The sequence below is a fragment of the Salvelinus sp. IW2-2015 genome, linkage group LG4q.1:29 (assembly GCF_002910315.2).
Source record: "Salvelinus sp. IW2-2015 linkage group LG4q.1:29, ASM291031v2, whole genome shotgun sequence".
Taxonomy (NCBI): Eukaryota; Metazoa; Chordata; class Actinopteri; order Salmoniformes; family Salmonidae; genus Salvelinus; species Salvelinus sp. IW2-2015.
In genome coordinates this window covers 14158901-14174764 of record NC_036842.1, presented here as the reverse complement: position 1 = coordinate 14174764, position 15864 = coordinate 14158901, and the positions used below count along the sequence as shown (strand labels likewise).

Below are 15864 nucleotides of genomic sequence, written 5' to 3'. Positions count from 1 at the left end.
GCTGAACATGCTGATGGCTTGGGGCAGAGGAGGCATTAGTAGTCTGAGTCTGACTATAGAATCCAGAATTAGCATGAGGCTTCATAGTAGCATTGGGCTGCTTATCTGTTCTAGTATCATAATAAGCCATTTAATGCTCTCCTTTCCTCCTGTTTCAGATGTTCCCTTCAGAGCATGGAGACTCTTTCAGTAATAACATCAACTGCTGAGCTGAGAGAATGAACAGGACAGCCAGCCTATCAGGGGACACCCTGGTCACGTGTCACTTCCCCCTGGTGCAGCTCCCCCCCTGGCAGCTTCCTGTGCAGGCGGCTCTGTGCAGCAGCTCTTCCAAGCGGCCTGGTCGACTGTGCTCCAGCTCCGTGGTTCTGACCCGCGCTGCCTCCCTCCCCGAGCAAGGCAACCTCCACAGAGAGCCCTTCCACAACCGCCTCAGACATATCTCCTCCAGCTACTGGAGCCTCAACGAGGACTGGGGTGAGGGGGACGGGGAGGGGGGCAGTGACAGCAGTGGGAAGTGTGACTCTGGATCATCATCAGAGGAGGCGTCACAGATGACAATCTCTCAAAGACATAAACAACACCCTGTAGTTAGAGGTACTTTACGGCTACACAACTCCTTTCTCCCTAATGAAGGGGTGGATGAAGATGAGGAGGATGAAGATAGTGATGGAGATAACCTGCACAGATACCATGAGGACTCCTCTTTTGTGCTGCAGCTGCATGGAAACTCTAACTGGGCCCTGAGTAATGCTGGGAGGCGGACCGCCAAACCTTCTAGCCAATCAGCCAGTCAGAACCATGACAACAGGGGTAAAACTGTGTTGAAGGACTGTGGGGAGCAGGAGAGACTGGAAGACGTTGAAGATAATATGCTAAAATGTGGTGATGAGAGCTACTGCTTCAGCTATGGCCAAACAAAATGTTTCCCTGAGTCTTTCTCTGATGGTCTTCTAGAGTACGTCACAGACTCCTCCTGCAACAGCTCAGATGGGGTTCTCGTCAACTTCAGCGCGATCTACAACAAGAGTAACAACCCTGCCACCCCAAACGACCTCAGCAGCCCTGCAATGCAGTCATCCCAGCCAGCAGAAGGCACAGTCGTCCTAAACCTGCAACCTTTCCCCCAGGAGCCCCAGGGTCCTCAAGATGCTGGCCCCAGTCAGGGGGGAAGAACAACCTCCTCTCCTCTTGACGGGGGGCCTTCTGTCCCCTGCTGGTCACCACAGGCGCTGGACTCAAACTGTAATGTCTACCTTCCCGACGCCCAGGGCCTCCTGTCCTCTCTGGAGGTCTCTGATCTCACTTCCTGTCTCCAGAGCCAGGCCAGGCTGCTGCCCACAGGGACCACCCAGAAGTACTACAAGCTGGTGACCTGTGACCTGTCATCCCAGTCAGCCTCGCCCAGCCCAGCCTGGTCCAGCACCACCAGCGTCACCTCAGAGGGCCACTACTTCCTCTTCAGTAAGGCCCGGGGAGAGCAGAGCCAGGGGGAGAAACAGGTTGGCATACCACAATGACTTACAGTATGTTTAAATGATGCACAACTTTTGAATTTCTTCTTCAGGTTTTGACTAATTTGTAAGATGTATGATGAGCAGAATGACTTTCATAGCAGTTGACATTCCTGTCAACTAATCAAAGTTTTATCTGTTTCTCCATGGCCAGCAGGAAGAAGGCTTAGACAAAGAAGGGAGGAGAGCTACCCCATTGCACCGTCCTCACTGTATGAGCTGGGACTCCCAGCATGTCACCTCCTTTGCTGAGATTGCCTACTGTAAGAGACATACAGACAGCTGCCAGAGCTCCAGCCACTCCCACACCTCCCAGGATCTGTGTCCCATTCAAGAGGCAGTTTCCCTGGGCCAGAGTAGCAGCCACTCCCCCCTACTCCTGAGTCCCAACCAAGGCAGTAGCACTGTGTTCAACCGCCCTTCTGTGTCACCGAACCATGAGACGGAGGAGGAGGGTAAGAAAACAAGACAGTTGGTATTTTTACATGAGTAATTACGATTCAGCTGATCTACCCTTGTTTTTTCCTTATATTTAAAACTGTTCCCCTCTCCCTCTCTCCCTCTCAGGGGCATGTTCATGGGCCACTCCTGTGGTTCGCTACAGTAAGGCTCAGAGGCCCACCTCCCTGCCCATCCAGCCCTTTGTCCTGCTTCCCCCAGTGGGTAAACCTCAGAGCCAGCCCCTGGGCTCCCTGCTGGACCAGTACATCAGCCACAAGAACACCAAGCCCAGCTCCAGCTCCCAGCCAGGGTCCAAGTGCATAGGCAAAGGCAACAGACTCCCAACCCACCTGCATCCCTCACCGCTAGGCAGCTATGGAGCCATCCTCCTGGAAGGCCCCTCCAGCTCTGATACCTGCTCCACCTGCACCCCCAGTCCAGAACGCTTCCAGTCCAGACTCAACTGGACACACTCCAGTCCATACAGGCCCCACACTAGCCTTGGTCTCACTTCGACCAGTCCAAAACAAGCACAAACAAGCACCAAACTAACCCAGGCTTATTCATGCCAGGACCAGCTCTATGAAGACCTAGACCAAACCTGCCCCAGCCCAGCTCAGGCCCACAGTAGCCCAAACCAGTCTCATTGTAAAGATTCAATCAAACGGAGCCAAGGCATGGCTCAGATCTGCCAAGATCTCATTCGCCTGTCCCCAGAACAGAAGAGCCTCAACCCAGTCCTCCTGACCCACAGCTCTCACTGCCCCATCTCCCATGTAGCAACCATGTCACCCTCTGACAGTCACATCCATCATTCAGACCTGCTGGTTATCTTTTCTCCAGACCCACCCTTACTGCCCCACAAGACAATCCCACTATCCTCAGTCCCTATGACTGGGTCTGCAGCCTCTCATCGTAGCCTGACAGCTGCTCTATCGTCAGTGGCCCCTCTGTTCTCTCTGAGCGCCCTTCTGCAGCCCCTGGTGTCTGCAGGGCCCAGTGTAAAGCAGCATCAACAACAGCACTGTGACTCCTTCAGCCTGAGTGACAGTAGGCCACCTGTGGAGTTCTGCCTGTCACCTGAAGCCTCCTACGAGTCTCTGTCCATCAGCCACCTGCAGAGGAGAGGTGAGGAAGAGGGAGGGGCCTGATCTGTGTATAGGTGATAGAGCATGGATCAACCTGGTCTCAGAGCATTTCATATTATTTTCAAGTGAAATAGTATTTGTCACATGCGCCGAATACAACAGGTGTAGGTAGACCTTACCGTGAAATGCTTACTTACAAGCATATAACCAACAATGCAGTTTTAAGAAAAATATTTACTAAATAAAATAAAAAAATAAAAGATCAACAATAAAATAACAGTAACGAGGCTATATACAGGGGGTACCGGTACCGAGTCAATGTACGGGGGTACAGATTAGTTGGGTAATATGTACATGTAGGTACAGTAGGGGTAAAGTGACTATGCATAGATAATAAACAGCCTTCTTGACACCGCCTGTTATATAGGTCCTGGATGGCAGGAAGCTTGACACCAGTGATGTACTGGGCCGTACACACTACCCTCTGTAGCTTCTTGTGGTCGTAGGCCGAGCAGTTGCCATACCAAGCAGTGAAACAAGCAGTCAGGATGCTCTAGATGGTGCAGCTGTAGAACTTTTTGAGGATCTGAGGACCCATGCCAAATCTTTTCAGTTTCCTGAGGGAGAATAGGCATTGCTGTGCCCTCTTAACGACTGTCTTGGTGTGTTTGGACCATGATAGTTTGTTGGTAATGTGGACACCAAGGAACTTGAAGCTCTCAACCTGCTCCACTACAGCCCCATCGATGAGAATGGGGGTGTGCTCGGCCCTCCTTTTCCTGTAGTCCACGATCATCTCCTTTGTCTTGATCACGTTGAGGGAGAGATTGTTGTCCTGGCACCACACTTTCAGGTCTCTGACCTCCCTATAGGCTGTCTCATCGTTGTCGGTGATCAGGCATACCACCGTTGTGTCGTCGGCAAACTTAATGATGGTGTTGGAGTCGTGCTTGGCCACGCAGTCATGGGTGAACAGGGAGTACAGGAGGGTACTAAGCACGCACCCCTGAGGGGCCCCCGTGTTAAGGATCAGCGTGGCTGATGTGTTGTTGCCTACCCTTACCACCTGGGGACGGCCCATCAGGAAGTCCAGGATCCAGTTGCAGAGGGAGATGTTTAGTCCCAGGATCCTTAGCTTAGTGATGAGCTTTGAGGGCACTATGGTGTTGAACACAGAGCTGTAGTCAATGAACAGCATTCTCACGTAGGTGTTCCTTTTGCCCAGGTGACAGAGGGCAGTGTGTAGTGCAATAGAGATTGCATCATCTGTGGATCTATTGGGGCGGTATGCAAATGGGAGTGGGTCTAGGGTTTCATGCTCGGAGTACACGTGCTGGTAATCCATCTGGCCCTGCAGCCTTGTGAATGTTGACCTGTTTAAAGGTCTTGCTCACATCGGCTACGGCGAGCGTGATCACACAGTTGTCCAGAACAGCTGCTGCTCTTATGCATGCTTCAGTGTTGCTTGCCTCGAAGTGCGCATCGAAGTTGTTTACCTCGTCTGGTAGGCTTGTGTCACTGGGCAGCTCGCGGCTGGGCTTCCCTTTATAGTCGGTAATAGTTTGCAAGCCACGTGCGTCGAAGCCGATGTAGTAGGATTTAATCTTAGTCCTATATTTACACTTTGCCTGTTTGATGGTTCTTATGAGGGCATAGCGGGATTTCTTATAAGCGTCCGGGTTAGAGTCCCGCTCCTTGAAAGCAGCAGCTCTAGCCTTTAGCTCAGTGCGGATGTTGCCTGTAATCCATGGCTTCTGGTTAGGGGATGTACATACGTTCACTGTGGGGACAATGTAATCGATGCACTTATTGATGAAGCCATTGACTGATGTGGTATACTCCTCAATGCCAACGGATGAGTCCTGGAACATATTCCAGTCTGTGCTATTAAAAGAGTCCTGTAGCTTAGCATCAGCGTCATCTGACCACGTCCGTATTAAGTGAGTCACTGGTACTTCCTGCTTTTGTTTTTGTTTGTAAACAGGAATCAGGAGGATAGAAATATGGTCAGATTTGCCAAATGGAGGGCGAGGGAGATCGTTGTATGCGTCTCTCTAGAGTTTTTTCCCCTCTTGTTGCACATGTAACATGCTGGTAGAAATGAGGTAAAACGGATTTAAGTTTCCCTGCATTAAAGTCCCCGGCCACTAGGAGCGCTGCCTCTGGATGAGCATTTTCTTGTTTGCTTAAGACTTTATACAGCTCGTTGTGGTCTTAGTGTCTTCATCAATTTGGGTTGGTAAATAGACAGCTACGAAAAATATAGATGAAAACTCTCTTGGTAGATAGTGTGGTCTATAGCTTATCATCTATAGCTTATCATACTCTACTTCAGGCGAGCAAAATCTTGAGACTTCCTTAATTTTGATTTTGCGCACCAGCTGTTATTGACAAATAGACACAGACCGCCACTCCTGGTCTTACCGGAGGCAGCTGTTCTGCCTTGCCGATGCACGAAAAAAACAGCCAACTGTATATTATCCATATCGTCGTTCAGCCAAATCTCATCCAGTTAATTCTCCAATGATTGCACGTTGGCCAATAGGACGGATAGTAGAGGTGGGTTACTCAATCGCCAACTAATTCTCACAAGGCAGCCCAATCTGTGTCTCCTGTATCAGCGTCTTCTCTTCATGCAAATGATGGGGATTTGGGCCTGGTCGGGTATCTGGAGTAAATCCTTTGCGTCCGACTTGTTAAAGAAAAAATCTTTGTCCAGTTCGAGGTGAGTAATCGCTGTTCTGATATCCAGAAGCTCTTTTCGGTCATAAGAGACGGTGGCAGAAACATTATGTACAAAATAAGTTACAAACAACCTGAAAAAAACTAACAAAATACCACAATTGGTTAGGATCCTGTAATACAGGAGCCATCTCCTCCAGCACTATTCTCTCACGTACTCTGTATGTAAATCCGAGACAATCCATTTAGTATAATATATTATGTTTCGTATGTATTGTATTCATTTGTGGGTGTCCATCAACCATTTCGTGTGATATGTTACAAATTAAAATTAGATCATAGGTTACGAATTTGCTAGTCTAAGCCCTGTCTAAGCCAGGGGAGGGGAGGGTGGGGGGTTCTACTAAGCTATATGGAATTGTTTTAAGGTCATACCAAAGATCATTTAGCTATTTGATTTGGAATTTTAAGACCCCTTAAAGTATCAGAAATATACAGTACCAGTCAAAAGTGTGGACACACCTACTGACTTCCTTTAGATTTGTTTTGTTTTTTGACTATCTGTTGTTCCATGTAGTGAATATGTTATTCAATGCATTTGTATGGGCTAATAGTAGAGTAGTAAGGCCAAATAAACATTTTCATATATTTTTTAATATATACAGTACCAGTCAAAAGTTTGGACACACCTACTCATTCAAGGGTTTTTATTTTTACTATTTTTTACATTGTAGAATAATAGTGAAGACATCAAAACTATGAAATAACACATATGGAATCATGTAGTAACCAAAAAAGTGTTAAACAAATTAAAATATATTTGAGATTCTTCAAAGTAGCCACCCTTTGCCTTGATGACAGCTTTGCACACACTTGGCATTCTCTCAACCAGCTTCATGAGGAATAACAGTTTTATTGCTCACTGACTAAATTACCGGTTTCCTGTTTTTCTAAGACAGCAATTGGCTGTTTTGAAGGTGAAGTTTGGGCATTTTATTTACTTATGATTTTTGTGAATTGTGATTGTGTTAGTGTGTCCAAACACTTGACTGGTACTGTATATGTAAAAAATATATATATATTAGCCCATACAAACGCATTGAATAACATATTCACTACATGGAACAACAGATAGTCCAAAAAACAAATCTAAAGGAAGTCTCTATCCTATATCTGAGCGATATAAGAAAGATCAGGAAACATATATTTTTTTAACCAGTGGTGTAAAGTACCACTTAAATATTTTTGGGGGGTATCTGTACTTTACTATTTCTATTTTTGACTACTTTTACTTTTACTTCACTACATTCCTAAAAAAAAATATGTATTTGTTACTCAATACATTTTACCTAACACCCGAAGGTACTCAGTACATTTTGAATGCTTAGCAGGACAGGAAAATTGTATAATTCACGCACTTATCAAGACAACACAAGGTACTCCCTTCTGCCTCTGATCTGGCGGACTCACTCAACACAAATGCATATTTTGTGTTGAAGTGTGCACCTGGCTATTTGTACCTTTTAAAAACAAGAAAATGGTGCTGTCTGCTTTACGGAATTTGAAATTATTTTGATACTTAAGTATATTTAGAACCAAATACTTTTAGACATTTACTCAAGTAGTATTTTACTGGGTGACTTTTACTTGAGTAACTTCCTATTAAGGTATCTTTACTTTTACTACAGACATTTTGGTACTTTATCCACCACTGTTTTTAACCCTGTCACGAAACAGTCTCCATATATTCAGTACTTCTCAACTTTACACAAAGCGGTCATAGTTAGTGTGTAGCCCAAACTGTACGGACGCTACAGACAGAAGTTGGCTGGTCGACTTCAGACAAGTCCCAAGAAACTTGTGGGGCTCATAGAACAAAACGGAGTAAAGTTAACGGAGTTAAGGGTGTTTTGAGCTGAGAGCATATAATATGGATTGTGTGATGTGATGTTGACTGTGTGTGATGTCAATGTATAAATCAGAGGATGTGTGTGGTAGGTAGACAGTGTCAGTAATCTAGTGTTATGTCACGATGGAGAGTAATTAGATTATTACTGAACAGTCATTATGGGAAACTGGAATCCTACACTGTCTGTTACTCTGTGCTGCTGCTGGCTTCTAAAGAGAGTAGCAGCAGAGCTTTCTGCAGCAGTGCCTTCAATACCCTGAAGGGGGTTTCTTTAAAACATGACCTATTTTTCTCTCCCTGCATTGGATTGGCTGAGACATTTAGTGTGTGTGTAAGCTCCAGTGTATGTTTGTTGCAGTGGGTGCAGTGTTGTTGATACGCTGGATATATGATTCACAGATATGTTATTTTAGTGTCACAATACAGACACACATGATTATAACCAAACAATGTAAATGTCAATCCCATGCTTGTATGCACATTGTCTTGTGAAAGCAAAGCTTGAACAGTGATGTACTGTCCGTTTGACAGGGGAGAGCATTGTAGGCAGATTCAATATGCATTAAGAATGTACCCTGACATTTTAGAGAGAGCCAGAGCAAGATGGAAGGGAGATGAATCATGGATGTTCCCATGTGGTTCTGTATATACACCCTTTTTATTCAGTGTCTGATGTTTCTGGTTAATGAATCAAATCTGTTTTATGTCAGTCCCTCAGGCATTTTGATAACCCCCCTGCATGGCACAGAATATGAAATGAGCTAACTCCTGATTGCTTCTTTCCATGTTTCTCCAGGTCTGCTGAAATCTGTGAGCTTGGCAGTGGATTTGATCATGGCTCATTTTGGCACCAGTCGAGATCCTGTGGAAAAGGTAGAGTACAGCAGAGCTAAAAGCAATCTGAAGGGAACTAGAATAACCAATTCACAAAAACTGACAGTAACCCTGAATAGGATGAATCAACTCCCATAAATGTATGTTATTTTTAATTAAAGTGTAATTATTGATCATGATCATATGATAATATCCCACTTCTCTCCAGATCCGGCTAGGGAACAGCTCTAGGAGTCCCACCATTGGTGGTATAGTCCTGGAGCATCTGTGTCCCACCATCCAGAACATTCTGCAGGATGGCCTTAGGGACCACAAACTTGACCTGATCATCGGTCATCGACGCAACCACGCCTGGAATGTGGTGGAGGCCTCCACTCAGACAGGTCAGAGACACATGGTGGTGATGATGGTAATGATGATGATGTGGGTGGTTGTGGTAGGTTTGATGCTGATGAGGGTATGACTACAGTGCTGCATTTGCTAATGGGGGTTGTAGTTCAATGGTCTCTGTTCCTATCTAAGGCCCTACCACCAAGGTGCTCCACAGCCTGCTGTCCAAGGTGAGGCAGTGCTCCCTGCTGACCAGCCACTGTATGAGACTACGAGCCTTCATCATGGGCCTGCTCAAGTGAGTCCCTTCAAGTCTCAGTCTTTTTTAGTGTATCAAATTGTGTTCTAATGGTGATTCATTAAATGTTATGATTGTAAAATGAAGGACTTATATTCTCTCTTTTAGCTTGAGAGCCTTGGAATTCTGGCTAAATCACCTCTACAACCAAAAAGGTATGCGTTTAGATTTTTTTAATTTCTCCAAATTGTTATTAGAAAACATAAGGTTCTTGGAACATACCTCCCTCATATCAATTTTGTAACCACTCCCTCTTCCAATTAGGGCTAATTGGAAAAGCTGTTCAAAAGAGGACATTGTATTCCTTTTTTTTGTACTCCCTGACGAAGGCCATGCAACCAAAACGCGTCGGTTTTTAAAATACTTTGTTTCTATTGAACATGTCATACTAATAAAGGCATTTTAATTAATTATATGAAGAGTGCCTTGGTCCTCCTTTCTTTTTGATGACCAATTTACCCCTTTTACCAAAGAGCACCTTCTATCTACCAAAGTGTACTATTATGTACCTTAGTAGCGCTTCCCTTCCTCCTCTTTCTACTAGTTAAGCATAGCACTTGGGTGGTGCTTAGAGGAAGCAGCTCCACAGTCATTTCTTTCTGTGTTAATTGAGGACATTTTACAACTCAAACTATGGATTTTACCCAAGAGGCTACAAGATTTTCCTATTCCCATGAAGAGGGCCAAAGGATTATTACCACTACCTCATTGCTAGATGAGATGACAGCCACAGAGAATACTGGAATGGATTTATAACAAGGCTTACAAAGACTTGCAACACCTTATGGAGAAAGATACCAAACTTGACCTCAATTCTATCACCTTGTCTGACCATTGGAGGAAAGGCCTAATCCCCAGAGGACTCCGTATTATGAAGTTTCAAGCTAATGGAGCACAAGGTAAAACTGATTTTAGAGATAAATGGGAGGCTATTCTCAACAAGTGTTCTTTTGACCTAATGCTACTTCTAATAGAAGAATCTAAAAAGGACAGACAAGTAGTCCAAACAGAAATTGAGGAAGTAGAAAGGAAAATCACAGAACACAGTGATAATTCTAACAAAGCACGATGTGATGAGATCTTGAAAGAGAAAGTAGACACATTCACTCTGACATTGAAGCAAGACAAGCTAAGAAAATTTAGAAGAGATGAAGTAGACTATAGAGATGGCAAGGTCTTTGCCTGGAGAAAACCAACACGCAAGAATTCAGAATCACATCCACAGAGAAGGAAGCCTAGATCTGTTTCTTTCAACTTTACAAGCAGTGACGATGAGGATCACCCCAGACACTCAGAGGCCAGCTCCTCCCAAGATTTTTTAGATCAGGAAGACGAGTCACGCAGGTTCCTCAAGAAGAGAGGGAGAGGACGCGGAAGAGGCCAACACGGAGGGGGAGGAAGAAATCAAGACTATCCAACCACACGGAGCAGGACCAGAACAAGGCTGTGATCAACATTTCTGGAGAACCCCTTTCTGATGATTGCATAAGGGTATTGTCTAAAGGACTGTCCTTTGCCCCCACATATTCAACTAATGAATTTAATACAAAGATTGACCTATTTCGTTTCTACAGGAATCTACCTCTGAAGGCTTGGTACAAGCAAAACATCTCTCCAACTACAGATGCCAGTGTCTCAGGTCAGGCAGTTTCTGTTCCCTCAAAAACACCTTTTAAGCCCAAGTCCACTTTTTGTCCCATCGTCCAGAATGCCACACTAAATACATTTGCCAAGAAAGTGAATTTTGATGTGGAGAATCTGTTTAAGGGTAAAATTGAYTMCAACMAAACACRACGTAATCTTTCTRAGACAGAGMGGGATGCAGTTGAATCATTGTCCAAAAATGAACRGATTGTRRTTAAAAAAGCAGACAAAGGTGGTGCTACAGTAGTGTGGWGTAAAGACAAATATGTGACAGAAGCCTACCGTCAATTAGACAATGACSAATTCTACCAATCTCTTACCTTCAACYCWACAGAGGACCTAAAAACTGAATTGAAAGGGATCCTCACAGAAGCTAAGGAAAATGGCTACATTTCAGACAATGAGTTCAAATTTCTTTTCAATGGCAGTCCGCGTATGGCTTCTTTTTATCTTCTTCCAAAAGTCCACAAAAATCTTGAAAATCCCCCAGGCAGACCAGTCATTAGTGGTAATGAAAGTCTGACAGAACCCATCTCTAAGTACATTGATTACTTTATTAAGCCTTTTCTGACGTCACTCCCAGCCTATCTTCAAGATACCACAGATGTGTTGAACAAAATTAAGGAATTGAACAATATAGGTACAGCTTCCTTTTTAGTCACCATGGATGTGGAGTCTCTATACACCACCATTGAGCATGAAAATGGTTTGGCAGCTATGCACCATTTCTTGAGTACCCGACCTGAAACTGAGATGCCTCCTACAGAATTCATTGTCTCACTTACTGAATGGACTCTTAATCATAACATCTTTATCTTTCAGGAGCGTATTTTTAAACAGGTCAAAGGATGTGCCATGGGAGCTTGCTACAGCCCTTCCTATGCTGGTTTGTACTTGGGTAAATGGGAAAATGACTTCATTTGGATCCTTCTATTAACCATTTCTTTGACCGGATTATATGGTGTGGACGCTATATTGATGATGTTTGCCTGTTCTGGTCCGGCTCAGAAGATGAACTTATTTCCTTCCACCAATACCTTAACAGCATTAACCCTAACATCAAACTAACTATGGAGTACAGCAAGGATARCATTCATTTTTTGGACCTCGACATCAGTAAAAATGACAAAGGTTGTTTGCACACATCAATCTTTAGGAAGCCTACAGATGGGAATACCATTCTGAGGGCAGACAGCTTTCACCCCAAAAGGCTAAAAGAGAATATTCCATATGGCCAATTCCAAAGAGTCCGCAGAATTTGCGATCAGGAAACAGACTACAGTGTCAAATCTGCTGAATTGGAGAATCGGGGCTACAGCATTCAGGTCCTGAAAGATGCMGGTATAAGGGCTGGATTACTTGACAGAGAGAACTTGTTGCGAAGGGGAGTGCCTCGTTACAAAATACAGCACTGAAGCAGAGAACATTAAAAGAATCATTAAAAATAATTGGGGAATCATCCAAAGTGATACGCTACTACGCCAAGTCTTTCCTGAGCCACCAGTCATAAGCTTTAAGAGATGTCCTACCCTAAATGACAAATTAGTCCACAGTTATCTTCCGGGTGACTCTCAAAAAACTTGGCTTGACCACAAACCCAAGGGCTCTTTTAAATGTAACCATTGCAGTAATATTGCACAGAAGAAGTATTTTGTTGACACAGCTTCCAAAATGGAGTATTACGTCAAGCATTTCATTAACTGTAAAACCACTAATTTCATCTATAGATTGGAATGTCCACAGTGCAAGGTGTTCTACATTGGACGGACAAAGAGACGCCTTCAAGACCGCTTGGCGGAACACAAGTACGCCATACGGGTAGGCAATGAAGACTACCCCATGGCAAGGCACTACAAGTCCTTACAACATGGCAACCCTGCCTCCCTACAAGCTATGGGTATTGATCATATTCCGGCCTCTATTAGAAAAGGGGACCGTCTTAAACAGTTAAACCAAAGGGAAAGTTTTGGGATTTACAAACTACAGACCACTAAATACCCTGGTTTAAATGAAGATATGGATTTCTCACCCTTCCTGTAGGGTCGTGATAGGTCCATTTGCTGTCATCTAGTGGACATTTTGCTCAATTGCCCTTAGCTATGTTTAGACTGTTGTTGTTCATTTTTTGCTGTGTTCTAGTGTACTATGGAATATATTGCTTTCTTATTCTTGACACTTCTCCCAGTCATATTTAAGGTTAGAACTACCTTTTAGTGTTCTGATACTTCTAGCTTGGAGTTGTGTTTTTATGATAATATAGCTACAGAATTTCACCTTTTAATGTGTATAGTATTGCTTACTAGGTGTGTCCAATCAATTTTGTAACCACTCCCTCTTCCAATTAGGGCTAATTGGAAAAGCTGTTCAAAAGAGGACATTGTATTCCTTTTTTTTGTMTCCCTGACGAAGGCCATGCAGCCGAAACGCGTCGKTWWAAAAAAAAMWWTGTTTCTATTGAACATGTCATACTAATAAAGGCATTTTAATTAATTATATGAAGAGTGCCTTGGTCCTCCTTTCTTTTTGATGACCAATTTACATCTCTCATACTCTTCCCAACTCTCCTCTCCCCAGACAAGGTGACAGATCACTACCATCCATGGGGTTTCCTCGCCATGTCACATGGGCAGTGTCAGCCTCTGTTCCAGGAGCTCCTCCTCCTGCTGCAGCCTCTTTCCATGTTACCCTTTGACCTCAACCTGCTGCTGGAGCCCCGCCTGCTGCAAAACAGACAGCTCTGCTCCGAGGAACAAGCTCCACCATGCTCCACCTTTCTCATGACCAGTTGGCCCCTATTGAGAGGAGACAGACAGGGGGCATATGGTTCTATGGATGGTCCCAGAGATAACAGCAGGCCACCAGGTGACCCACACCAGCTGGTACAGCATCTTCAGGGGTCCACCCAGGGGTCAAAGGTCACGGGTCAGGAGAAGTGGGTGAGGCATTTAGGCAAGTGTAGCAGAAGTCTGTGGTCAGCCACCAGTCCAGGGTGGTGGCAGAGACGGGCTGCCCACGCAGAGGGGGGAGTGGAATATGGACAGATTTACATGGATGTCATCCACACTGAGCCTCAGCAGGGGATGGAGGGGAGAGAAGGTGAGAGTTCACAGGAGAGCAGGAGGAAGGGAACTGGGCCGGAGACCCCCAGGATGCCGGCAGACCCCCAGGATGAGAGCCTCTCCCAGGGTGGGCTACGCTGGGCCAAGCTGTTTGGATCAGGAGGGAATCCCCCCACCAGGACACAGAGGGCACCTCAAAATCTCAATGGGACACAGGACCAGAAAAGGTCAGAATTGCTGAACTATGGCTAACTTGTTCCTATGGTGTTATTACAATTCCTCCTGAATAACTGTATTTCTCTTGTCTTAAAGGAGACCTTCACAGTGGCTGCAGTTGGACAGGTCTCAGCTGGGCCTATTGGCTCATACAGTGTGGTCAGGGAAACTCCCAGCTCCACAGCCTGACCAGAAACACCAGACATAGACATGGTGCCCCTACGACCACACTCACCCAACCCTCTGATGAGTGGAGAGGGATAGGGAGGAGAAGAAAAGATACACCACCAAAAATGTCAACCGCATGATCCTGAGTCAGTGTTATAGTGCACAGTGTTACACACAGACACCTCAGCTAGAACACACTCACACTGGTCAGAAAAGCACAGTAGACCAGTTGATACAACTATCGGAGCATGGGTGATACTTTTTGCTATGTTATTATTAGGCAATAACAACTCCCCCCATGTATTATCAGATTTACAAGTGCTTCTTTTCATCTGTCATGAATTGGGATTTATGCAATATATTCTCCCTGTGAACCTGTCAATCAAACTGTGTGGTCAGAGAGGCTCCTCCCATGTTAGGGTCTTGCCTTAGTCTGAAAGCCTTGTACAACATCCCAGACTCTGCAGAAGAAACCAATTAGTATGTCATGGAGCTGCATGCATACCATACAGTAGCATCCTATTCTCCTAATAGTGTCAATCTGATCCTCTACCTTCCAACCCCTACCCCGTGACTATCCTATGAGCGAATGGAATGACAACAAAAAATGCAGCAAGGCAATCTTTACTAGCCATGTTTACTAGTGCCACATATTATGCCAGTCAGCAGCCTTGTGCAGTGGCTTATCTTCCAAAAGGAAGTTGCCTTCACATTCAACTAGACAAACATGAGGTAATCCTGACTCTAGCATGGTAAAAACAAACGTTGAAGGAGTCATTAGGTGCTAATTTAGGCCTACTACTGTGTGTGGTTGTACTACCTACATCAATATTCTATTATACTGCTTTTCTTAATGAGGGAAGTAGAGTTTTGTAAATATTTAGGGAAGAAAAGTCTAGATTTGTGGAACTGTTAGGTTCCAGTGTTGTTTGCACAATATAAAGCTATCATGTTGTGTTTCAGGTGTACACCGTTTTGATAGGCCAGTACTACTAAGCTAAAGAGAAAGGAAAAGTCTGGATTTACGTGGCAGGAATGACTTGGTTATTATAGCCTTTGCAATAAATGTGAAAGTGAGTTTATCATATTTCCTCCCCAACCTAACTGTCCTTCCCCTAAAACCTTAGAAGAATGGGCTACACTGGGGCGGCAGGTAGCCTAGTGGTTAGAGCGTTGGGCCAATAATCGAAAGGTTGCTGGTTTGAATCCCAGAGCTGACAAGGTAAAAATCTGTCGTTCTGCCCCTGAACAAGGCAGTTAACCCACTGTTCCCCGGTTGGCCGTCATTGTAAATAAGAATTTGTTCTTAACTGACTTGCCTAGTTAAATAAAGGTTACACAGAATGCACCCTCTCTGAGTGTAAGTTCCCAGTGACAATCAACCTTTCTGAATAAAAAGGTATTGATTTCTCTTGTGACTTATGTTTCACATCCACTTGTACAGCAGATCAAAAAAATATACACTATCGTTCAAAAGTTTGGGGTCACATAGAAATGTTCTTATTTTTTAAAGAAAAGCACATTAGCTAACACAACGTGAAATTGGAACACAGGAGTGATGGTTGCTGATATAGAAAAATCTGCCGTTTCCAGCTACAATAGTCATTTACAACATTAATGTCTACACTGTATTTCTGATCAATTTAATGTTATTTTAATGGAACAAAAATGTGATTTTCTT

The 15864-nt window shown here is 44.4% G+C and overlaps 1 protein-coding gene across 1 annotated transcript; it reads left to right on the top strand.

Moving 5' to 3' along the window:
• Positions 1-506: 506 nt before the first annotated feature.
• On the top strand, positions 507-15536 carry LOC111960834 (AP-4 complex accessory subunit RUSC2). Its single transcript, XM_023983015.2, has 9 exons — positions 507-1502; positions 1669-1969; positions 2082-3083; positions 8431-8507; positions 8677-8851; positions 8991-9096; positions 9205-9251; positions 13315-14026; positions 14112-15536. The coding sequence occupies exons 1-9, from the start codon at positions 555-557 to the stop codon at positions 14221-14223; spliced, it is 3480 nt and encodes a 1159-aa protein (XP_023838783.2). The 5' UTR covers positions 507-554; the 3' UTR covers positions 14224-15536.
• Positions 15537-15864: the final 328 nt, after the last annotated feature.

Excerpts from the sequence above, each read along its gene's own strand:
- LOC111960834 (XM_023983015.2), top strand. The coding sequence starts at position 555 with ATGACAATCTCTCAAAGACATAAACAACACCCTGTAGTTAGAGGTACT. Across the intron at positions 3,084-8,430 it reads CAGCCACCTGCAGAGGAGAG|GTCTGCTGAAATCTGTGAGC; the intron begins GTGAGGAAGAGG and ends ATGTTTCTCCAG. Across the intron at positions 9,252-13,314 it reads TCACCTCTACAACCAAAAAG|ACAAGGTGACAGATCACTAC; the intron begins GTATGCGTTTAG and ends TCCTCTCCCCAG.